Source organism: Gobio gobio (assembly GCF_949357685.1).
Source record: "Gobio gobio genome assembly, chromosome: 19".
NCBI classification, from domain to species: Eukaryota; Metazoa; Chordata; class Actinopteri; order Cypriniformes; family Gobionidae; genus Gobio; species Gobio gobio.
The window spans coordinates 14,169,048-14,195,498 of NC_137112.1; the positions used below are offsets into that span (position 1 = coordinate 14,169,048).

Sequence of the window (26,451 nt, forward strand, 5' to 3'; positions counted from 1 at the left end):
GATTATTTTTAATGTGCGATGTTCCCTCAACAGGACGCATCTATAGCACACCAGTTTCATGTGATGAGAGAGAAGGATCCACAGAAATTCAACAGCAGGTCAGGATCTGAAATCTGCTCAGCCAGTGCGTAATGTTGTGTTTTTTGGTAACACTTTAGAATAATGGTCATTATTAGTTAACATTAGTTAACTACATTAGTTAACATTAACTAATAATGAACTGCACTTATAAAGCGTTTATTAATCTTTGTTAATGTTAATTTCAACATTTACTAATGCTTTATTAAAATCTTGTTAACATTAGTTAATGCACTGTGAACTAACATGAACAAACCATGAACAGCTGTATTTATATTAATTAACGTTAACAAAGATGAACAAATACAGTAACAAATGTACTGCTCATGGTTAGTTCATGTTAGTTAATACATTAACTAATGTTAACTAATGACCATTGTTCTAAAGTGTTACCTGTTTTTTTAAAGGCACAATATGTAGTTTTTCGTCGCTAGAGGTTGCCTATTAAAAACAAAGGCATAGCTTGATAACACCGAGATTGAGCACGGATTCATGGGAGATGTCGTCTTCACCTCTACAGAAATCATGTTCATGTATGAGATTATTAACGTTACAGTAGTATGAAGCAGAGCAGGGCAGAGTGCTGTGAAGCTGAATGAGGCGCTGGAGCGATTGTTAATGAGAGACGAGCGTGACACACGGCGACAGCAGCGGAGCTTTTATTCTGCCACAGTTGGGGGTAATGAAGTGCTGTTTTATCATATTACTGCTCTGTGCGTTCGCTCAGCGGTGGCTATGAGACACTTGTTGCACACAAGCTAGATCGATATTAGGCATGGTAAAACATGGTACTCACAGTAAATCAAGAAAACCAGATTTAAACACTAAGACTAACTGTGTTGATCTATATAACAATGATTCGTTTTCTGTCGATGAATGATCCAAACAGTCTAATAAAACACATCATATATTAAAGTCTTTTGGTGTTTCCATGGTTTCTACAAAATAAAACCGGAAAATCGAGGGTAACACGGGTATGATGTCATTGATAGGCGATGCATGAACTGGAACTTGTGTCCTGGTTAAAATTTAAACATTCTTGGAAACATCTGGGATAATGTAAGTCAAATAAATATATAACACTTTTATAGTGGTTTTTGGATATTTTTGAAAAATCTTACATATTGTGCCTTTAACTAGATATTTTGTGCATGTATTACTTGGTTCAGTTTTAATAGTTCTACATTTTACCTATTTTATGCCCTGAAAGAGCCAGAAATAAGCTGTGGTATTTTCAACTCGCAACATCTGAGACCGTTTCAGCTTCCTGCAGGAACCTCAAGGAATGCCTCAGCATTGAGGTAAATGTTTGTTTAACCCTTGTGCTGTGTTGAAAATTACTTGTCTTTTAAATTGCCTGTAAATCTCTCATTACGCTATATCACCACAGTTTTGTATTTCTTTCTTGAACTGACTGATCGTAGGCTCATGATCTGATCTGAGCGCATGCACCTTAGTGTTTAGTTTAAGTTTGTTCACCTCAAAAAAATTGCATATACTCAGATCAATGAGGCCCACGATCAGTCAGCTCGAAAAAAGAAATACAAAACCTGTGCTAATTAAAAGAAAACAAGATGATAAAAAGTTGAATGCAATATTTGGCAATAAAATGGGATAATGGGAGATTTACAGAGGCGGACTGGCCACCTGGAGCACCGGGAGTTTTCCCGGTGGGCTGCTGTACAACGTACCGGCCTGTTGTTATGTAAATATACACTATATAAGTATTGGGACACCCACCAAATCATTGCATTCAGGTGTTCCAATCACTTCCATGGCCACAGGTGTATAAAATCAAGCACTAGGCATGCAGACGCTTCTACAAACATTTGTGACAGAATGGGTCGCTCTCAGGAGCTCAGTGAATTCAAGCGGGTACCGTGATAGGTTGCCACCTGTGCAATAAGACCATTCGTAAAATTTCCTCACTACTAAATATTCCACGCTCAACTGTTAGTGGTATTATAATAAAGTGGAAGCAATTGGGAAGAACAGCAACTCGGCTATGAAGTGGTAGGCCACGTAAAATCAGTGGGGTCAGCGCATGCTGAGGCACAGAGTGCGCAGAAGTCGCCAACTTTCTGCAGAGTCAACAGCTACAGACCTCCAAACTTCATGTGGCCTTCAGCTCAAGAACAGTGCGTAGAGAGCACTATATACAGGTGCTGGTCATATAATTAGAATATCATCAAAAAGTTGATTTATTTCACTAATTCCATTCAAAAAGTGAAACTTGTAGATTATATTCATTCATTACACACAGACTGATATATTTTAAATGTTTATTTCTTTTAATTTTGATGATTATAACTGACAACTAAGGAAAATCCCAAATTCAGTATCTCAGAAAATTAGAATATCACTTAAGACCAATACAAAGAAAGGATTTTTAGAAATCTTGGCCAACTGAAAAGTATGAACATGAAAAGTATGAGCATGTACAGCACTCAATACTTAATTGGGGCTCCTTTTGCCTGAATTACTGCAGCAATGCGTTGTGGCATGGAGTCGATCAGTCTGTGGCACTGCTCAGGTGTTATGAGAGCCCAGGTTGCTCTGATAGTGGCCTTCAGCTCTTCTGCATTGTTGGGTCTGGCATATCGCATCTTCCTCTTCACAATACCCCATAGATTTTCTATGGGCTTAAGGTCAGGCGAGTTTGCTGGCCAATGAAGAACAGGGATACCATGGTCCTTAAACCCGGTACTGGTTGCTTTGGCACTGTGTGCAGGTGCCAAGTTCTGTTGGAAAATGAAATCTGCATCTCCATAAAGTTGGTCAGCAGCAGGAAGCATGAAGTGCTCTAAAACTTCCTGGTATACGGCTGCGTTGACCTTGGACCTCAGAAAACACAGTGGACCAACACCAGCAGATGACATGGCACCCCAAACCATCACTGACTGTGGAAACTTTACACTGGACCTCAAGCAACGTGGATTGTGTGCCTCTCCTCTCTTCCTCCAGACTCTGGGACCCTGATTTCCAAAGGAAATGCAAAATGTACTTTCATCAGAGAACATAACTTTGGACCACTTTTTTTCCTTTTTGTCTTTAGCACAGGCGAGACGCTTCTGACGCGGTCTGTTTTCAAGAGTGGCTTGACACAAGGAGTGCGACAGCTGAAACCCATGTCTTGCATACGTCTGTGCGTAGTGGTTCTTGAAGCACTGACTCCAGCTCCAGTCCACTCTTTGTGAATCTCCCCCACATTTTTGAAAGGGTTTTGTTTCACAATCCTCTCCAGGGTGTGGTTATCCCTATTGCTTGTATACTTTTTTCTACCACATCTTTTCCTTCCCTTCGCCTCTCTATTAATGTGCTTGGACACACAGCTCTGTGAACAGCCAGCCTTTTTTGCAATGACCTTTTGTGTCTTGCCCTCCTTGTGCAAGGTGTCAATGGTCGTCTTTTGGACAACTGTCAAGTCAGCAGTCTTCCCCATGATTGTGTAGCCTACAGAATTAGACTGAGAGACCATTAAAGCTTACACAGTTAAGAACTGTATAACTATACTTATAAGTTACATTTGTATAATGTAACCGTAAACCAGAGCTTATTGTACCATATATAGGCGCTAAATGCAGCTGCATTAAAAGGAGCGGAGCTGCCGCTGCTGCTGCTAACAAGCGGTGTCGGGTTATCAAAGTGTGTGCGCAGCTTTAGCACTGCCATGCGCTCTGTATAACAATTGTTAATATGCCGATCAGACCTGATACATATTTCCATCAACATACATTACAAGCAAATATTTTCTATAAACGAATAAACATTGTTGATAACAAAATAACTGAGTGAATATTCAAATAGGTGAGCATTACGCTATTGTATGTTGACACAAAAATACTTCTGAGGTGACATCAACTGAATTACGCGATGACACACTCTGAAACACATCTACAATGACAATAACTATTATTACTTACGGAGTTATTAATGCACAGAAATACCACACAAGGAAAAACAGACTTTTGAGGAATAAACAAGCCAGGAAAACTCCGTATAACTCTGTTACTGGACGCTGCTGGGATGAAAACTCTCTGCACATGCACCAGACAAGTCTGAACAAGTTGACGCGCACATGCGCGAGGCAGGGAATTTTGTACAGTGCCATCGAGTGTTAAAACCGGTTAAAACGCGAAAGGCGAAGCTTGAATTTACGGGTATGTCGCTCTTTGGCTAATGTACTTTCGAGATGGAGGGGCAACATGGCGACCACCGTTAGATCCCATTACCTTATGTATTTTCAATGGCATATTATAAACTTACGAGAATACTTTATTACTTGAAAGAAGTAAATATACATTAATGAGCACATATATTTTTGAAAGAACTAAGTGTTTTTAGCTAAGAATAGACTAAAAAAGTTACACAGTGTAGCTTTAAAGGCCTTTGCAGGTGTTTTGAGTTAATTAGCTGATTAGAATGTGGCACCAGGTGTCTTCAATATTGAACCTGGGACCAATATTGAATTTGGGAATATATATATATATATATATATATATATATATATATATATATATATATATATATATATATATATATATATATATATATATATATATATATATATATATATATATATATATATATATATATATATATATATATATATATATATATATATATATATATATATATATATATATATATATATATACAGTCAATAGTTGGAAATAATTAAGACTTTTTTTTTTTTTAATTAGAAGAAGGCTGAATTTATTTGATCAAAAATACAGTAAAAAAACACCAATATTATGAAATATTACATTTTAAAATACCTGTTTTGCATTTTGATATATTTTAAAATGTCATTTATTTCTGTGATCAAAGCTGAACTTTGATTTGAATACTGAAAACTGTTTTTGCGTATTAATATTTTTTGTGGAAACGGTGTACTAACTGTTTTCAAAATAATCATAAATGTTTCTTGAGCATTAAATCATCATATGAGAATGATGAAGGATCATGTGATATTGAAGACTGGAGAAATGATGATGATAATTCAGCTGATCACAGGAATACATTTTACAATATATTCACATAGAAAAAAAAAAGTTATTTTAAATTATAATAATATTTTACAATATTACTCTTTTTACTGCATTTTTCATCATCATAAATTTTTTTTACACTCTTTTCTACAATTGGAGCTTTATTCCATCAAATGACATTATTGATTATCCATTAATGACATTAATCTCGCTGTCCCTGTAGTGTTGTGGCGTTCCTGTCGACCTGAGCAGATTCTCTTTGGAGGGTGTTGCTGTCCTGAACATTCCCAGCATGCACGGCGGTTCAAACCTGTGGGGAGAAACAAAGAGTGTTGAGAAACTAAAGAAGTGGCAAGAGGTCACTGTTGATCCTGATGCTCTTGAGATGTGCTCACAGGGTAAGAAAACGCTTTTTAAAATAATAATCCAAATATATAAAATAGCTGTCAAATGATAATCTAAGGTTAGATGCTTACTTAAAGGTGCAGTGTGTAGTATTTATGAGGATCTATTGACCGAAATGCAATATAATATACATAACTATGTTTTCAGTGGTGTATAAAGACCTTACATAATGAAGCGTTATGTTTTTATTACCTTAGAATGAGCCATTTCTATCTACACACACCGCGGGTCCCCTTACAGTGAAGTCGCCATTTTGCGGCGCCATGTTTCTACAGAAGCCCTAAACGCACAAACTTCTCTACAGAGCGCTAGTCACTCTCTGCTGTCTCAGACGACAGTTTTGTACTGTGTCGGCCACCGTAGCTTCTCTATGTGCTTCGAAAGGCAGGGGTGACTGGTGGACGGTTGCAATTCACAACCTCACCACTAGATGCCGCTAAAATCTACACACTGCACCTTTAAAGTGCCCCTATTATGCTTTTTTAAAGGTTCCTGGTTTTGTTTTGGCGTCTCCTACAACAGGTTTCAAAGGTCAAAAACACTTTCACATAATATCCACTGCAGCATCAGCCCTTTTCTCTCAGTGTCTGAAACGCTTCCATCAAGGATTCGGTCTCTCTAAACCAGTGTTTATTTCGTCATCATTTTCGTCAACTACCTTTTTTCACTGACAAAAACGAGACGATAACTAAATAAAAAACATTTTTGGATGACAAAAACGATGACGAAAATCTACTGTCATTTTCGTCAACGAATAAAAACGAGACGAAAATGTTAGGGAGGGACGATTAGGGAAGAGATCCAGTCAGAACTGGGGCCCGTTTCAGAAAGGAGGTTAAGTGAAAACTCAGAGTATGTTAACCCTGAAATGAGGGAAACTCTGGGTTTTCTGTTTCAGAATGGGAGGTATGTCAAACCCGAGAAAGCAGGGTAAGTCAAGCCTGTTTCTAAAAGAGAGGTAACTTATACTCAGAGTCAGTTACCAGGGTAACTTACTCTATGAACCTAACCTGGTCAGGAGCAGGTTTTCTTTGGTAAACCCAGAGTTCTCTTACGAGAGGTTCTCTCGTATTGCGTAAGTTCCTTACGCTACGGGGGAAGTATTCTTTCTTCGAGATTTCTGAAAAACCCAAAATTATCCTTAATTTTGTAACATTGTCAACGCAGTGCGGCAGCCTGGCAGACCATAGCAGGCTATTCCAGCGTGCTATTGGCTGCTCTGCTGGCAACTGCAGCAGCCTATCGGTGAGCCCGCGTGACGTGGCGACCAATGAGGGCGCTTCGCGCCCACCTGGCTTCATTTGCCTACAGGTGGGGCGTGGCCACGTCTATATAAGCAGGGCTCACGGGCTGCATATTCGATTTTCTTTTCTTCAGCGAAGCCCTTCGCATCGCTGGATCTGGAACCCGCCGCCGTTGAACGTGCAGACGAGCAAGCAGAGGACAGCGCCTGAAGAAGCCGGCAGCATCGCGCCACCTTCAGCCATCCGTGCCTGCTCTGCTATCCGGCAGCATTATATCCTTTCATTGCACGTGTTCTCGCCGTTGCGTCACACGTTTCATAAAAGAGCACGAGCGTTTTTATCAAAACGCCTCGTTCCACCTGCGGCTCGTGCCACGTGCAGCTCAGCACCAGAGACCGCCACGTGTCTGCGCTCTCTGTCTGGGCCGTGACCACGCCGCCGCCGCACTCCTCGCGGGCGATTGCCCCGAGTGCGAGGAACTCTCTATGTCGACCCTGCGGGCTCGACTCGAGCAGTTTTATGATGACATCACTCCGCTGTTCCCCCCCTCTCTGTTCAAGCCGCGCCACCGCGCCGCTTACAAGGGATGGTTGAAATGAACGGTCTCGGAGCGAGCCTCCTCCCCCTCTGTTCAAGCCGCGCCACCGCGCCGCTTGCGAGGGATGGTAGAAATGAACGGTCTCGGAGCGAGCCTCCTCCCCCTCTGTTCAAGCCGCGCCACCGCGCCGCTTGCAAGGGATGGTACAAATGAACGGTCTCGGAGCGAGCCTCCTCCCCCCTCTGTTCATGCCGCGCTAATTTTTACGACGAACCAGAGAAATCACGAAGTTGCTTTTATTTCTGGTTGCACGGCTCACGCCGTATGTGTTTTCAAATGCAGTAAACGTGCCCACTTTTGTGTTCACCCCTGCACCCAAGCACCACAAATCCCGTGTCTCTCACTCACATAAAGCGGCCACCGGCCGCTCGAGTGCTAGAGTTAGGTCACGTGTCCGCTTATTTGCGCCCACGCCTAATCACCACACGCGCTGTCACACAGCCACTCTTAACCGGTCATGTTCCACGCGTAAGAGTTGTGCCCGCTCAAACGCGCTCACACATTTTCGCGAACATTCTGCCCCCGGCGCCATGCGCCGCGCCACACACCATTTGTTCTCCGCCCAAGATGGCCGGAACGACGAGTGTAGGGCCACACACAAGCCACTCCCCGCTCGAAGCGGCAGAGATACAGTGTGTAAGGCGGCCAGCCATCGAGAACGATCGGCTGGCCCACAGCACAGAGAGCGCGCGCACTGCGCCCGCCCCTCCTATACAGGCCGTCAAACCCGCGAAGCGCGGCGTTTTGAGCCCGGAGGCCGTTCTATCCCGTGTGGCACACGCGAGAGCGTGGGAAGCCATTCCAGGTGTATCAGAATGGGTGCTGAAAACAGTGAAGCACGGCTACACTCTGCAGTTCGCTCGCCACCCTCCACGCTTCTGTGCGCGTACAGAGACGAGAGTGAGCGAGGAAGTAGCAGAAATAGCCACGCTGCTGTGCAAAGGGGCTATAGAACCGGTTCCCCATTCTATGAGCGAGTCAGGCTTTTACAGCCGGTATTTTCTCGTGCCAAAAAGGGATGGGTCGCTCAGACCGATTCTGGATCTGAGGCGTCTGAACAAAGCTCTTATGAGAAGATCGTTCAAGATGCTCACGACCAAGCAGATCCTCGCGCATACTCGCCCGAGAGACTGGCTAATCTCCCTAGATTTGAAAGATGCATATTTTCAAATCAAGATAACGCCACGTCACAGGCCATTCTTACGATTCGCCTTCGACGGCCAGGCTTATCAATACACCGTCCTTCCGTTCGGCCTGTCACTAGCACCCCGTACATTTACGAAGTGCATGGACGCGGCCCTCGCTCCTCTGAGAAGTCGAGGGATGCAAGTGTTGAACTATCTGGACGATTGGCTCATCCTGGCGCAGTCAGAGGCCGAGCTCCTCGCCCACAGGGCAATGCTGCTCAGCCATCCGGACAGCCTGGGGCTCACGGTCAATTGGACCAAGAGCTCATTAGTGCCCACGCAATCAACCTCATTTCTGGGTTTGAATCTGGACACTGTGGCAATGTCAGCCCGCCTGTCACCCCAACGCGCGCGCCAAGTTCAGCGCATGGCTGAGTACTTCCGGCCGGGCAAAATCGCACCTCTCAAGCTCTTTCAGAGGATGCTGGGACGTATGGCCTCAGCTGCAGCTGTGCTCCAGCTGGGCTTAATGCGCATGCGCCCGCTGCAATGCTGGTTAAACGCCCGAGTGCCTCACAGAGCCTGGGCGTCCGGAGGCTTCAGGATCAGAGTGACTCAGAGCTGTGTTTCAGCCTAGAGCCCTGGTTAGTAGCCGACTGGTACCAGAGGGGAGTGACGATGGGAGCCATCTCACACCGCAAGGTCATCTCTACGGACGCCTCCACCACGGGTTGGGGCGCCGTTTTCGAGGGCAGATCAGCCTCGGGCCTCTGGTCGAGCGGAGAAAAGCTCCTACACATAAACTGTTTGGAGATGATAGCGGTAGAGAACGCGCTCAAGCAGTTTCTCCCGCTTATACGAGGACACCACGTGTTGGTCCGGTCGGACAATACCACTGTGGTGTCCTACGTGAACCGGCAGGGCGGTGTCAGGTCCAGGTGTCTGGGCAATCTGACAGAACGCCTGCTCGTGTGGGCAGACAGCTCGCTGCGCTCGCTGAGAGCTGCGCACGTACCGGGCCACCTCAATGTGGGCCCGGACAAGCTGTCCAGGGGCCTCATTCTCTCAGGAGAATGGTCCCTGCACCCCCAGACAGTCCAGCTGGTATGGCGCCTATTCGGCAGAGCGGAGCTCGACCTCTTTGCAACAAAAGAGAACGCCCGCTGCCCGACGTTTCTGTCCAAAAGCGAGTATGCGCTGTCCCAACCTTGGCCCAGCCTCCCGCTGTATGCTTTCCCGCCGATTTCCCTATTGCCCCAGGTCATAGCGAAAATCAGGGAGACGCGCCGCCCGGTGCTCCTTATAGCGCCGCGCTGGGAGAACCAGATTTGGTACCCAGAGCTGGTGAAGCTGTCGCACTCACCCCCCTGGCCAGTTCCGCTGAGAGCAGACCTCCTCTCTCAAGCAGGAGGGTCAGTTTGGCATCCCCATCCAGAGCGATGGTCTCTGCATGTATGGGTGACCAACGGATACCCGTTGACCTGCCCGAAGGGGTTATGAACACGATTTCACACTCTAGAGCCCCCTCGACGAGGCGGTTATATAGTTCTAAGTGGTCGGTGTTCACTGAGTGGTGTGTTTCCAAGGGATTGGACCCACAGCAATGTGGGGTCCAGCGGGTGCTCTCCTTCCTCCAAGAGCTTTTGGAACTGGGCAGGTCCCCTTCCACGCTCAAAGTGTATGTGGCGGCTATAGCAGCGTTCGCTCGGACGACGCTAGGTAGCACGCTAGGAAGGAACGAGCTCATCATCCGTTTCCTCAGAGGAGCCAGACGGATGAATCCCCCGCGGCCCCCTTTGGTTCCTATATGGGATCTGGCCTTGGTCCTAGAGGCCCTGAAGGCTCATCCCTTTGAACCGCTCGAGACTGTGGAACCAAGGTTCCTTTCGCTAAAAACCGCGTTCCTGATAGCTCTGGCTTCAGTGAAACGCGTGGGGGATCTACACGCGCTCTCAGTGAGCCCGACGTGTATGGAGTTCGGTCCTAATGACTCTAAGGTCATTCTCAGACCGAGGCATGGTTATGTCCCCAAAGCGATCGGCACTCCCTTCAGGGCACAGATTATCTCCCTCTCGGCTCTGCCAGCATCCGACGAGGGGGACGGTGGCAATATCCTCTGCCCTGTCAGGGCATTGAGGGTTTATGTCACACGCTCCGCCGCCTTCAGGCGTTCTGAGCAGCTATTTGTTTCGTTTGGAGGGCGCGCTAAAGGTCTCGCCTCCTCGAAACAGACCCTGTCCAGGTGGATAGTGGACGCGATTGCAACTGCATACGCTTCCAAACACCTGCAGTGCCCGCTAGGTGTCAGAGCACACTCCACCAGAGGCATGGCCTCTTCGTGGGCTTGGGCCAGAGGGATTTCCATCCACGATATCTGTATGGCGGCAGGCTGGGCCTCCCCGTCTACGTTCGTGAGATTTTACAATCTGGAAGTTCCTGCCTTACAGGCGAAAGTGTTATCAGTTCAATAGGGCTGTTGGTTCTGCCCAGTGATTCTGCGCAGACATAGCTCACATACTGGTAGTAAGTTCGGTACTAGGCTCATGTGAATTTGAAGGAGACCGGCGGTGCTGTTCCCTCATTTACGAGACGAGCTGTTGTGAGTTTGAAGGTGACCGGCGGTGCCGTTACCTCACTCATATAACAAGATATTGTGAATTTGAAGGCGACCGGCGTTGCCGTTCCCTCATTCATGAGACAAGGTGTGGTGAATTTGAAGGAGACCGGCAGGTGCCGTTCCCTCATTCATGGGACAGGGTGTTGTAACCACCTGTTGTAACCACCCGTCAGTTCAAATGAAGTGTCCGTATATGTGGTGGCCCGTTTCCTTTACCGGCCACCCTGCCCGAGCAGTGTTTTTTCCCCGGTTCCCTGGGATACATATGCTGTATGCGAGGCGCGCACGGCGTTGACAATATGTTCCCGTAGCGTAAGGAACTTACGCAATACGAGAGAACCTCTCGTAAGAGAACGATACTCGGTTACTTAACGTAACCTCGGTTCTCTCTAGAAGAGGGAACGAGTATTGCGTTCCTTGCCGTGCGCCCCGCAGGCTTTTACGCTTCAGAACTACGAAAACCGAATATGCAGCCCGTGAGCCCTGCTTATATACACGTGGCCACGCCCCACCTGTAGGCAAATGAAGCCAGGTGGGCGCGAAGCGCCCTCATTGGTCGCCACGTCACGCGGGCTCACCGATAGGCTGCTGCAGTTGCCAGCAGAGCAGCCAATAGCACGCTGGAATAGCCTGCTATGGTCTGCCAGGCTGCCGCACTGCGTTGACAATGTTACAAAATTAAGGATAATTTTGGGTTTTTCAGAAATCTCGAAGAAAGAATACTTCCCCCGTAGCGTAAGGAACTTACGCAATACTCGTTCCCTCTTCTAGAGAGAACCGAGGTTACGTTAAGTAACCGAGTATCGTTTCTTTCGGTCTCCTCCCCCTTTTTAAAGCGCCAGCAGTGTTCAAATACTTTATTCATTCATTCAAACTGCACAAATGCTTTTTTTGTAGTATTTTGTCATATTTCAAAAAATATAAATTAAATCTAAATCTAAAGTAAGAGAAGTTTACTTAAAACAAGTTAAATGATCTGCCACTTGACAAAAATACAAAGAAAGAAAAACATTCTTTGCAGTGCATGTGCATTCATTCATTGCTCATATTTCATCATGAGGACACTGTCAACAATGGCATGTCCTTTTATACAGGAAGGATCCTGACGTTCACTTGATAAAACTCTAGAAGTAACCTAATAATTAGAATTTCCTTTAGGATTTCCAGTGGTTGGACTCATTGATGATACTCATATTCCCACCATCACACTTTCTGAAAATGGATTGTATGGGATGGAAGGATGCTGCCAGATGGTAGTATGAGATATATGCCATAACCACCACCACAGCTGTTAAATACATTTATTTACAATTTTTATGGTCATCTTAGTAAATTTTTATGTCATTACCCTAATTAATAAATGTAACAGGTGGGATCAGAGAACATAATGCTCAAATAGCAAAAGAAAAACTCCACAATAATGATTTCACAACTTTCAAAAAAAAGGGTAAAAAATAGAGTGAGAATGATAATGGAAGTGAAAAGAGAGAAAGATATTACTTTTACCATCCACTCCACATCAGCGGTAACTAGTTTTTTGTCATTTGATGCAAAAGTAATATAATACAAAGTATTAGTGTTATAAATGTATATACATTTAAAAAGAAAAAAAATACAAAAAACGTTGCAGGATTTACAATATTGATGACCGTTAAAACACGTAATCACAGTCTGTAAAAAAGGGTCTATGTGGGAAAAGCTGCTTCATATTGGACACTGAATGATATTTATTTAATATGTCAAATGTTTGTAAAGTCATTAAACCTACACCCATGAACCTTTTATGCTTAAAGCTTTACCTGATTGAATTATGTTTTTATTTTTTATTTTTAGCTGCTGCCACATTCTTTTTTTGCCTTTTGGATACCATGAAAATTAAACTTAAACTAATTAAGAATTAAACTTATAGATTGACCCAGAAGTATGCAAACGTCTTTTTGTTGGGTGCTTTTGCCATGGTGAATCATAATTTCGGAGCTCCATTGATCATGTCTTTTCATAGTTGGGGTGCATGTGCTTAACTCAGAGTTCAGGTTTAAACTCAGAGTTGGTTGAACCTCCTTATTGAAACGGGCCCCTGATGTCCTGTGTAACAAATGCGCACGTTTGAATTGTAACGTGTGAATCTAACGGCGGGAAAACACGGCGCTGTGCTTCTACAGGCTCACGTGACAGCGCTTCAGAGCGGCGATCAATCAATGAAAAACACACATTTATGACAGGTTATTGTTTATGAACTAATGCTGAGGAATAATGACAATGTTTACTTTACGATGTTTATATAGTAATATGTTTTAGATGGTTGTAACAATGCATATTTTATCTCCCTCATCTGAACTGCAATAGTAAGTGCAGACATTTCAAAATAAGAGTTGTATTTTGAGCTTGTTTATAATTAAAAGTCATGCATTATATTTACGTTTTTGATTACACACAATAAACTGTATTTAATTTAATTCCCATTTAATTCATAGTCAGGAGGAAAGACTAAGAACACTATTTGACACATATTATTCAATAAAGTGTCAGGGTTATAATAGTTAATAACTAAAACAAAAAAATATTCATTACTTGAAATTAAATGTTAACTGAAATAAAAAAATTAAAAAAAATTAAACTTATTTGAAGCTTTAGCTTAACCTGATATAGGCTACTTACTAAAACAAAATGATAAAAAACTATATAGATGTTTTTAAAAAACAAACAAAAAGTGAATTGAGCTCTCTTTAGTGTATTTTTGCGCTTGAACGGTGTTAACTCACCAAAACGTCATATTTTCATTATTGTAATAGTTTTTAGAACAAAATATTAGTATTAAATAGTCATAATTTTCTCATAATGTAAAAATTGTAATTACATTATGATGTATCCATTTGTCAGACATTTAAAAAAAAAACTATTTAGTTGAATATGTTCATACAAGAAAAGATAATAATTATGTCGACAGTACTGCAGGTCTTAATATTATTTCTTGTCAAAGTATTTATTAATTTTACACAATTTAAATCAACTGTCAAACAGGACACAGAACTTATACAACAACATATTTGACATTTGCAAATGAAGCAAAATATTCAAGACAAGTTATTACATTGAGGAAAGAATAAACACAAAAACATTCTTCTTTGAAATAACATGAACCAATGAGTTGTTATTAAGATTTGGAATGTATATTAATGAAGTCAATTTCATGGTTGTTGTGTGTGTTGATGATGCCATCTTTCACACTAAATGCTGTGTTTACGCTTGCAGACATGAATGATAAACTCCTCGAGGTTGTTGGGCTGGAGAGTGTGGTGGAAATGGGGCAGATTTACACAGGCTTGAAGAGTAAAGCACATCGCCTGGTTCAGGCTGCTCATGTCACTATCAGGTGAAGCCAGATGATGTGTTTTACCATATACTGTGCATTTGGATAAGCAAGCGAATCTGAATATTATTGAATATTATTAACAGCATTGCTTTCCTGTAGAACATATAAAACTCTGCCCATGCAGGTTGATGGAGAGCCGTGGATGCAGCCTCCATGTACGGTAGGTGTGCACTTAAAAACACATGATGATCTGCATCAACGTTATTATAGAGTGTCGGTTCTAGTTTGTTTACAGCGATTTCTCATTCATTGAAATGTTTCATCATGTTGTTTGATGGTATGAATGTTGCTGCCATTTAACCGCATAGAAAGTTCAAAAGAACAGCATTTATTTTAATGGAGTGTCTATTTACACCAAGTGCAAATAGCGAGCCTTGTTGGTGAGTGCCATTCTCACTAGCTCCGCCTAACAATGCCTGATTGGGCCAAACAAGACAACAACAACAAAAAAAACACCTTCATGTGGTCAGTAAAGCGTAAGGCTCAGGATCTTGGTTTTGACACAAGCTCGCTCTTATCCCTTTCCCCATTACATCGGAAAGGCATTTACTTTCAATAAAAAATGAGCTAAAAATGGACAGAAAACTAAAATGTTTAAACAAAATGTTTAATAATAATAAAAGCATTTATTGGGTAGCTGCAGAGCCATTGAAAAACAGAGTTATGACACTCCCATAGACTTCCATAGGAACTGAGGAATGCCGAAGTAAAGCGTGTCATGGAGCGACCAATAGTTCCAAACAACCAATAATTCCAGCATTGAACCCCATTCATTACACTGTATCTCAAGCACACTCGCTGGCAAATTGATTAAATTACTGCATATTTTGAGATTTTATGGCATTAGTTGACCTCTCAATAATATTAATAGAAGTGGTACTATTTTATGAAGCTCTTTATAGTTAATGTTTATTGTTATAATAGATTGTTAGCAGCACTGCAACAACTACTATATCCAGATGCTATCGGTCATATTTCAACAGTTTTTAGTCTCTCTGAGATCTTTCTGTCGAAAGCGTTTCTATGAAGTAGCCCATTCAAGGAATAACGTATAACGCCTATGCATAATGAATATTAATAACGCCTGGATAAAAAGAGTTGAATTAATTTGGTTGCCCTGTTTTTTAAACACTATTTCAAACTTCTTTCTTGGCTTAAATTCTGTATATACTTGAATCATTCATTTATATTCACCTGGCGTGTATGCTTATGTGAGTAACATAAAATAACATTCGGATGTTAACATTTAAATTATAAAAGAAATTACCACTATAACCAGTAGATAGCAGAAGAAGAACACTTATTGGCTCATTGGCCATTTTTTTCTCTTTTTTTTTAAATGAATTTTTATAGATCATCAAATCACTATTATAACATTAAAATATCTAATTTTGTTACTTTATTTGTACTGAAGTGTTAAATATATAGGCTAATTGTAGGGAAAATCTCAAAGTCTCATGAAAAACAAAAACTTTTGACTAAACTTTACTATAAATCTTTATTTAAATCATCTCTGTGCTTTTGTTATGATGAGAGGATTTGTAGATAATGGGAAGATTTGTGTAAAACGTAAACTTGCACTAAAATTCATTCAGAAAAACTTGTTTTAATCGATATGGATTCTCATTCCTGGTAAATTAAACATATGACTGGTCATTATTTTCAACAGAAATGCCCGTGATAGGCTACAACACTCAACGCTGTAAAATCATGCACTCACATGAACCCAAATAAAATAGCCAGATCACTCAAAATACACTCAAAATGCTACTGTAATGCCTAGTCAAAGGCGATGCACATATGTTAATATTTACTAGAAATTGCTGCAAATATAGTGAAACTGGTGACTTTCCTGCTTAATCCTGTTCAAACAGATTGACAGCGCGGAGTTGTTTGGAACTATTGAGAGCTCCATGAACCACGTGACCGCGTGGCGGCGAGATCAAAGGGTGTCGCAACTCTCTTTTTCTATGGCTCTGGGTCGGTGTAGGGAGGTGTAACGTAACTGCTCTGAGACACGAAGATTGAGGATACAAACGCAGCTTTATTAAAGGTTAATACACAATCGTAGTCAAAAAACAGGCAAAAGATCATAAACAAGCAAGCAGTCCAAACAGGCAAACAAGACAGGAGAGACAGGCAAAAGGGTAAACCACAGAACTGACAAGTAATCAAAATCATCAGGAGACAAGAGGAAATGTGGTAAATGAGACACAAGTGTAAACAAGGATTATGGGAAATGTAGTTCTTGATGGAGTGGCAGTCCGGGGTGGAGTGCCCACTGGTGGTAATCACGGGCACTCTCACTGGTGAATCGTGACAGGAGGGCTTTTATTGTCCCATTAAGCCGGCATCCATTTAATAATTTTAATAAATATAATAATTTACACTCTATGTTATTATTGCATCCTGTTAATGTACAACAATAGGCTACCGAGTTGCAAATAGTACGCATTTGTCAAAATGAAGTATAAATTGCATGTAATTACTATTTACACAAATTGCAAAGAACTGCTCATTTTACATGGTGTAAATAGAATATATCACTATTTTCACTTAATAAATATTAGGAATGCCACAATTCTCAATATAATATAATTGCTTGTGAATTGCATTTTTTCTTTTTTTTCAGTATTAGTGGAAAAAATCCTTCGATGATCGTCATTTTGCGTCATCTGAGGATTTTTTGGCCAGAGGCTAGGGACTACAGTCAGTAGTAAGACCTAGTTCCACATGTTTTCAACCCGACTAAACCCGTGTAAATGCGCACAGCCGCTGCCACTCGGCTCGGGCATTAATAACGGAGCGGTGCAGAGCAAAGCGAGTGTTTCAACTTTTCAATGAATTCCTATGAAAGTTAAGCTTCCAGAGGCATGATCTGATAACGCGCCAGACTGGACACGCGCCGAGAATGAATGCCGCGCTTACCTCAGCTCTGCTCAGCTCTTCTCTCTTCGTGATGAATGAAATCTGACTCCTGCTGCGCTTGTGTCGTGACTTTCGTTCGGCTCACTCACACTTTATTGAAAAGACACGTTCAGTTTTTAATTGTAGTGTTTATTCTCTAACTGAACGAAATGATTTTATTACTATGAATATCAAAACGACGGTGGGGCAATGCCGCGGTGGGCAAGTGATAACCAGTAGCCGTGGCTTTGGGAGTGGCCTCGTAGGGCAGCGAAGCAAGTGCATTCTGGGAATTGTTGTCTTTTCATCCACATCAGACAAAAATACATTTTCTGTCTTTTCTCAGTCTAGAAGGCACCAAATTAAAAAATAATTTCACATAAATGACACAGTTTAAATAAGTAGTTATTATGGTACACCGACTGCCATAATTTTTGATTGATGATGACCCTTGAACTTTGTCTTTGAAGTGTGTTGACCTCTCCCCCCCCGGGGGCCCCATCCCCTAGGCGTCCACCTTTGACCTTGAGTTATGGTTATGAATGGGTTATTGTTATGAAGTGTGTTGTCCCTTGTCCATCTGTGAGTGATCAGCCCTCCGGCAGGGAAATACTGATGTTGACCTTTGTATGTCCAATATGGATAATTTAGTGGTAGGGTCAGGGTAATTTGAAGGTCGAGGGGTCGCGCATGTGCAGACAATGTGACGGCTTTTGCATTCCATCAGAGTTGTATATAACCAGAGGTTCCATGGTGTTGCTGAAACAGAGAAAAAGAGCGTGTGAAATTCATAGACATGGCTTGCTTAAATGGACCTAAAACCCCGGAGGATGACTACTGCAGCATTGAGATAATGGAGAGCCCGCCTATGGCGCCGAGAGAGCCGCACGGTTATGTTAGTCTGACAAAGTTTCTCCATGAGAATACAGGGGTGGTGAAAGCTGAATTTATGATGTCTAGTAACTGTGTATTCGGTTACATATTTCATAAACTACAACGTGTAAAAAAGAAAAAAGCTGATATTTTTTTCCGTCAAGGTCGATCGAGTTAGCAGTGTCGGTGTGGCTCCTCTGTGACTTGTGGTGAGCAGCAGGCTTTCCTTCTTGATCTTTGGTTAAATCGATGCAAATTATTTCTATATAAAAATTGAAAAAGATTAGTTTAAAGCATTTTAAATAATCTGTCATTGTGAAAGAGGGGGAAAAGCGTATATTTTTACCATCAGACTCGTTCGAGCAGGGATCATGGTTCGCTTCCTCAGTGAAATCAATGCTCCTTATTTCTATATAAAAAATAAAAAGAATAGTTTAAAACATTTAAATCATCTGTCAGTGTGAAAGAGGGAAAAAGTGTATATTTTTACTAGTGGTGGGCATAGATTTTTTTTTTTAATCTAGATTAATCTCACTGTAATCTTGGAATTAATCTAGATTAAAATGGCTCATTTGAATTCTGCCGAAGGCATTCAGAATATGTGTACTTGTAAGTAATCGTTTGTCTTTTTGTAGTTTTAATAATAAATAACTTCTGTCCCTTTAAGACCTGACGCACGCATGGATCCCAAAAACTGTTCCTGTGAGCTGGTTACGACTGTGTTTACGTTAAAACTCACCAAGATGGGCATTGAGACATTTTTGAGTGTATTTGACCATTAAAGGGTTAGTTCACCCAAAAATGAAAATTCTGTCATTAATTACTTACCCTCATGTCGTTCGACACCCGTCAGACCTCCATTCATCTTCGGAACAGAAATGAAGATATTTTAGTTGAAATCTGATGGCTCTGAAAGGCCTCCATTGGCACAATGGCACGGTTCACTCTCAAGACCCTTAAAAGGTACTAAAGACGTCGTTACAAAGTCCATCTCACTACAGTGGTTCTAAAATAACTTTATGAATCGGCGAGAATAGTTTTTGTGCGCAAAAAAACCCTAAATAACGACTTACATAGTGATGACGATTTCAAAACAAGGCATCATGAAGCTTCGAAGCGTTATGAATCAGCGAGTCGATTCAGCAGTTTGAATCGCCAAATTTCAGCAGTTTGGCGGTTTGACACGCGATCCGAATCATCATTCGGCTCACTGATTCATAACGCTTCGAAGCTTCATGATGCCTTGTTTTGAAATCGTCATCACTATGTAAGTCGTTATTTAGGGTTTTTTTGCGCACAAAAACTATTCTCGCCGATTCATAAAGTTATTTTAGAACCACTGTAGTGAGATGGACTTTGTAACGACGTCTTTAGTACCTTTTAAGGGTCTTGAGAGTGAACCGTGCATTGTGCCAATGGAGGCCTTTCAGAGCCATCAGATTTCAACTAAAATATCTTCATTTCTGTTCCGAAGATGAATGGAGGTCTGACGGGTGTCGAACGACATGAGGGTAAGTAATTAATGACAGAATTTTCATTTTTGGGAAAACTAACCTTTTAATAAGATGGAAAAAGGAGCTAATTTTTGCACTTGTATATCAGAGGTTGCTTTATTACGGTATGTGTGTGCGTTTCAGATGCGAGTGCAAAATCTGCGGGAATTAGTAGAATTAACGTTATGTGCAACCCCGCGCGAAATTCAAACCGGTCACACCAATACTAACACGCTGTCATTAAGAAAAATCCAGCAGAACAGTCGTTAGCCATGTTCGGAGGGTTAACCGGACTGAATGAGAGGAGGCGTGTGCGTGTCAACTCGCTGTTGGTCGGAGAGGAGAGCGTAGCTGATACCGATACTGTAGAGAATGAGTATCGTATCGTTTCAGATATTTCAGTATCGATAAATATTGAAATATCAATATTTTTGACAACACTAGTAGGCATACACACAGGTTCGAAGACTCGTTCTCTCGCCCCCTACAGTGCAATTCGGCTAGGTATACATCCGCGCTAAAATATCAAGGTGAAAGTCATCATAGCTTGCGTAGTATAGACCCAGCTCCCAACCCAACTTTGAGAATAGATTAACGGCGATCTTTTTTTTATCGCCCGATAAGAGTCTCACGTTAATGCAGCACGTTAATGCCGATAACGGCCCACAAATAATTTTTACCATCAGACTCGTTCGAGGGGGAATTGTGGTTTGCTTCTTGTGTTAATTCGAACCCTGGCTGCGTCACTAGTCCTGCTAATTCTAAAGACAATGTTTTAAAAGATTATGACGACCAGTGTTTTAAAGAATAGTTTTATAAAGATTTTGAATATTCAATCATGAGAAACCATTGTATTACCTCCGGTCACGTGATCTGTGCTGTCGGGTGTGCTGAACACTGTAAAATAAAATAAATTACCGACACAAGGAAATTGATCATTCAAATACATGAAATATAAATATTAAAAAAACAGACTTACAACGGTCTATGGCGTGTAACGTGGCATTTAAGGCATCTTCAAGTTCGATGCTTGCACCTAGAACATAAATATACCTGTTTATGAAGTAAATATTCAGTGAAAATATATAATTATTAAAAAGCTGTAATTACATATTAGCAGATATGGATATTAAGAGCACAATAATAGTAGACATAAAATGCAATAATATAATGACTAAATAAAATATTGTATTTACATTTTTAAATTGGATAACTAAATTGAAAGATTTATAATTAAAGCAATAAATGAAAAATATCATATTTACAATATTAAAACATTAATAACTTTATTCTATCGAACGATTTATAATTTAATCAAATTCACAATAAATAAAATAGATTTACATTATTAAAATCAAAGAGGTTTTCCTGAAAAATAAATAGCTGCTAATATATTTCAACAGTATATTGTTAAAACAATGAATAGACCCATAACTCACGCGCAAATCAATACATAGATGAACCAACAGCAGTAATTTAATATCTGTTCCAGTGGGTGGAGTAAACATGAATATTCATGAGATTTCTCTTGCTGTGGGCATGGCCTTGAGACAACACGCAAATGAATGGAACTGAAAATATTAGTGCGCTCCTCAAATCGCAACTCGTTTCATGGATTATTTCGAATAGACAATGTTAAGCATTAACTGCAACAGTTTACATTTTCAAAACAATGAATAGTTTGTGTAATATGATAAATCGTTGTTTTGCCTGATTGATTACAGGCATTCAGATAAATAAGGACACAATGAGCGAATAACCGCTCGTCCAATAGCCTACAGTTTTCTTTACTCTTTTTATTTCATTTGTGAGGCTTTAAAATTAATTTGAATAGTAAATGCACATTTAAATGCACAATTCACATATTTTAAGGCTTTAACAGAAAAACATCAGAATCTTTCCACATACACCTATTTGGGAATCAAATACTCCAAATACTAATCGATTAAAGGTATAGTACATCCAAAAATTAAATTTCTGTCAACATTTACTCTCTGTGTGAAGATATTCTGAAGAACATGGGAATCAGTAGAACCAATATTGGTATCCATTGACTTCTATTATATGTACAAAAATAAAAAATAAATGTATTCATACAACTCTGAAATGAGATTAGGGCATCAGAATAGTTATTTTTGAACAACCAATCCTTTTAAGTGGACCCTCAAAAGAGTACATCATGTTTTTCTCTATTGTATTGTATTAGTAACAGTCAAATACAGTTTATAGACAATCTAAGAAGGAACTAATAATATAATAAATATTTTATGAATAAATAGTTTTCATAGTTCTCTCTCTCTCTCTCTCTCTCTCTCTCTCTCTCTCACACACACACACACACACACACACACACAGGCGGCTACACTCTAAAAAAAAAAAGGTTCTATATGGCACAAAAATTGTTTCTTGGCCCGTAATCAAAAGGGAACCTTTTTAAGTGCTGTATAGCACCAATCTTGGTTCTTCAGTGGTTCTTCACCGGTTCTTTGGCTGAGGTAGCATTGCCACCATATACAGAACATGTTAAAGGGTTAGTTCACCCAAAAATGAAAATTCTGTCTTTAATTACTTACCCTCATGTCGTTCGGAACACAAATGAAGATATTTTAGTGTAAATCTGATGGCTCTGAAAGGCCTCCATTGGCACAATGGCACGGTTCACTCTCAAGACCCTTAAAAGGTACTAAAGACGTCGTTACAAAGTCCATCTCACTACAGTGGTTCTAAAATAACTTTATGAATCGGCGAGAATAATTTTTGTGCGCAAAAAAACCCTAAATAACGACTTATATAGTGATGACGATTTCAAAACAAGGCATCATGAAGCTTCGAAGCGTTATGAATCAGTGAGTCGATTCAGCAGTTTGGATCGCCAAATTTCAGCAGTTTGGCGGTTTGACACGCGATCTGAATCATGATTCGACTCACTGATTCATAACGCTTCGAAGCTTCATGAGGCCGTGTTTTGAAAACGTCATCACTATATAAGTCGTTATTTAGGGTTTTTTTGCGCACAAAAACTATTCTCGCCGATTCATAAAGTTATTGTAGAACCACTGTAGTGAGATGGACTTTGTAACAACGTCTTTAGTACCTTTTAAGGGTCTTGAGAGTGAACCGTGCCATTGAGCCAATGGACCATCAGAGCCATCAGATTTCAACTAAAATATCTTCATTTGTGTTCCGAAGACGAAAGGAGGTCTGACGGGTGTCGAACGACATGAGGGTAAGTAATTAATGACAGAATTTTCATTTTTGGGTGAACTAACCCTTTAAAATATGGTGCTATGAGTACGACCAAGAACCACTTTTAGTGCCATATAGAACCTTTTTTTAGAGTGCATAATAAAGCATATCTCATGTCTGTTCTTTGAACATATGTTGCACTGAAAAATAACTTACTTTCATATCATGTGTTTTATATGGTGTGTGAAATCATCTAAAATTTAACAATCCATAATGTTGTGTTGATCGCGTTTAATATTATTAGTATACATACGATGATACCATTTCTGATCATTTCTGAACATTGAAGGCCAGGGATTTCCAAACATTTTGTCAGCCAAATTCTTTTGACCTAAAATATTTACTTGAAGTCCTCCTGAGATTAATAAAGTTCATATTTCAATAATTTAACAACACACTTTCACGTTCACAGCTCTCTGATGTTGGTTAATGGTGACATGATGTACTAATAAAATGTGTCATCTTTTTTTGTGTGTTTTATATGGATTTAATTAGTTTTAACAGTTTTATAATAATTACAGTTTTATAATAAATAATGATTAAAACAGGGCATTGGCACTCAATGAGAGAGAACAGCCCCGATGTATGTCCAGATTACACACTGCCAGATCTACCAGTGACTTCAGCGCTTACATCCGGTCTGAAACAGACAGTAACTTTATATGATGATTAGTAATAATAGTGAATAATAATAGTGAATAATAATAGTGAACCACAAATTGAGCATTCGTTTTAAAGGTGAATTTCCAAAGATTTTTTTTTTATTAATGTGAGTATTTTGTGTCATCCGTATTCGTTTTTTTAAATTCAAGTTTAATATATGCCTACGCGGGTGGGGGGGGGGGGGTGGCTACAATTTTTTCTTTGGAAATTCCCCTTTAAAACGAATGCTCAGTTTGTGGTTCACTATTACTTGATTAAAAACAACAACAATAAAACAAAGACAAACTCTTACATTAAACAAATCAATATTTTTTATTAACAAAAGTTATCTTGCGCTTGCCTCCGCTATCGTCCTGTCAATCATCTCCTCGCTGTCTAGCTCTCTCTCGCTCGCGGCTATGATTACAGTTACAGTAAAATTTAAAATCACCATCTTCGCTACCCACCCTCTGCCGATATGTATTACAATATTTGCAATGACCATCCCTTGTCCAAAACCGAGCGTATTGTAAAGAAAAGTTTAACGAAAAAACGAATAAAGGAGCCGTTTTCTCGTTTCTGCTTATTTCATTTTAAATAGGAAATCAAACTATCAAAATGTAAACGGACCGACCTGGGCCGGGTTTCCCAATAACGATGTATCTTAGCTCTAAAGAGCGCATTCTACGAGCGAAGTTACGATCACTCGCAGCAATTCCACGTGCGTTTCCCAAAAATGTACTTAACATGAACGCGCGAAAACGCGCTCTAAGTGCTACTTAAGAGTCGCTGTCCATTTGCGAAGTGCTGAAATATAACCTTATATGGAATCGTTTCCTCTGAACGTTTCACCTAATAATTGTCATCTGATGTGGATTAGCAATCAAAACACGTCTAGGCTATATAAAGCAACTACCTACAGGCTGAGGCACTGACAAAATGGCAGAACAAAAAAAAAACACGAAAAGATACATTTCAAAAAGACAAAATAAATATCCTCATTTAATTCAGATGTGTAATTATAATTTTTTAGTTTGTTACCTGCCCTCAAAAAAAAAAAAAAAAAATCCAGTGATCATAAAGTCAGTTTCCACAAAAATATTAAGCAGCAGAACTGTTTTTTTTAATCAACATTGATAATAATGAGAATATTAAAATAAAAATAATAATAAAAAAGTGTACAATAAAGTACAATCAAAACCTTATAGTATTATCACAATGCAGTTGATAGAGTTAATGGTGTAATCTGCCGGTTGTCCTGTAGGTGACCTCATAACTCTGTCTTCTTACGATACACTTAGAGCTTTACGATTACTCCAGAGCACTCGTAGATCTACGATCATTTTCAAGTGCTACTTAAGTTACGATGCTTTTGGGAAACAGACCTTAATATTAAGATCATTCGTACGATCGTTTTTACGATCAACTTAGGCTTACGATATAGTGATAATACTATAAGGTTTTGATTGTACTTTATTGTACACTTTTTATTTTTTATTTTAATATTCTCATTATTATCAATGTTGATTAAAAAAATAACTGTTCTGCTGCTTAATATTTTTGTGGAAACTGACTTTATGATCACTGGATTTTTTTTTTTTTTTTTATGAGGGCAGGTAACAAACAAAAAAATATATAAATACACATCTGAATTAAATGAGGATATTTATTTCGTCTTTTTGAAAGGCATCTTTTCTTGTTTTTTTTTTGTTCAGCATTTTGTCAGTGCCTCAGCCTTTAGTTGCTTTATATAGACGTGTTTTGATTGCTAATCCACATCAGATGACAATTATTAGGTGAAACGTTCAGAGGAAACGATTCCATATAAGGTTATATTTCGGCACTTCGCAAATGGACAGCGACTCTTAAGTAGCACTTAGAGCGCGTTCTCGCGCGTTCATGTTAAGTACATTTTTGGGAAACGCACGTGGAATTGCTGCGAGTGATCGTAACTTCGCTCGTAGAACGCGCTCTTTAGAGCTAAGATACATCGTTATTGGGAAACCCGGCCCTGGGCTGCGTTTCCCAAAAGCATCGTAAGCCTAAGTTGATCGTAAAAACGATCGTACGAGTGATCTTAATATTAAGGTCTGTTTCCCAAAAGCATCGTAACTTAAGTAGCACTTGAAAATGATCTACGAGTGCTCTGGAGTAATCGTAAAGCTCTAAGTGTATCGTAAGAAGACAGAGTTATGAGGTCACCTACAGGACAACTGGCAGATTACACCTTTAACTTTATTCAACTGCATTGTGATAATACTATAAGGTTTTGATTGTACTTTATTGTACACTTTTTTATTATTATTTTTTTTTATTTTAATATTCTCATTATTATCAATGTTGATTAAAAAAAATAACAGTTCTGCTGCTTAACATTTTTGTGGAAACTGATTTTATGATCACTGGATTTTTTTTATTTTTTATGAGGGCAGGTAACAAACAAAAAAAATTATAAATACACATCTAAATTAAATGAGGATATTTATTTCGTCTTCTTGAAAGGGATCTTTTCTTGTTTTTTTTCAGCCATTTTGTCAGTGCCTCAGCCTGTAGGTAGTTACTTTATATAGACGTGTTTTGATTGCTAATCCACATCAGATGACAATTATTAGGTGAAACATTCAGAGGAAACGATTCCATATAAGGTTATATTTCAGCACTTCGCAAATGGACAGCGACTCTTAAGTAGCACTTAGAGCGCGTTCTCGCGCGTTCATGTTAAGTACATTTTTGGGAAACGCACGTGGAATTGCTGCGAGTGATCGTAACTTCGCTCGTAGAACGCGCTCTTTAGAGCTAAGATACATCGTTATTGGGAAATCCAGCCCAGAACATCTTACGTATCCGCAGAGCCGCG

At 40.3% G+C, this 26,451-nt stretch overlaps 1 protein-coding gene across 2 annotated transcripts in view; it reads left to right on the plus strand.

The window, feature by feature from the left end:
- The window catches only part of dgkab (diacylglycerol kinase, alpha b), a 69,136-nt gene that overhangs the window by 37,640 nt on the left and 5,045 nt on the right, over positions 1-26,451 (plus strand). Inside the window, exons 19-23 of one of the 2 annotated variants that reach the window (XM_079844210.1) lie at positions 34-98; positions 1,289-1,379; positions 5,293-5,467; positions 14,313-14,433; positions 14,533-14,593. In XM_079844210.1, the coding sequence (XP_079700336.1) occupies positions 34-98; positions 1,289-1,379; positions 5,293-5,467; positions 14,313-14,433; positions 14,533-14,593 (513 nt within the window). Of the gene's footprint in view, positions 1-33; positions 99-1,288; positions 1,380-5,292; positions 5,468-14,312; positions 14,434-14,532; positions 14,861-26,451 lie in introns of those variants that run through there. The other variant, XM_079844209.1, reaches the window with a different exon arrangement.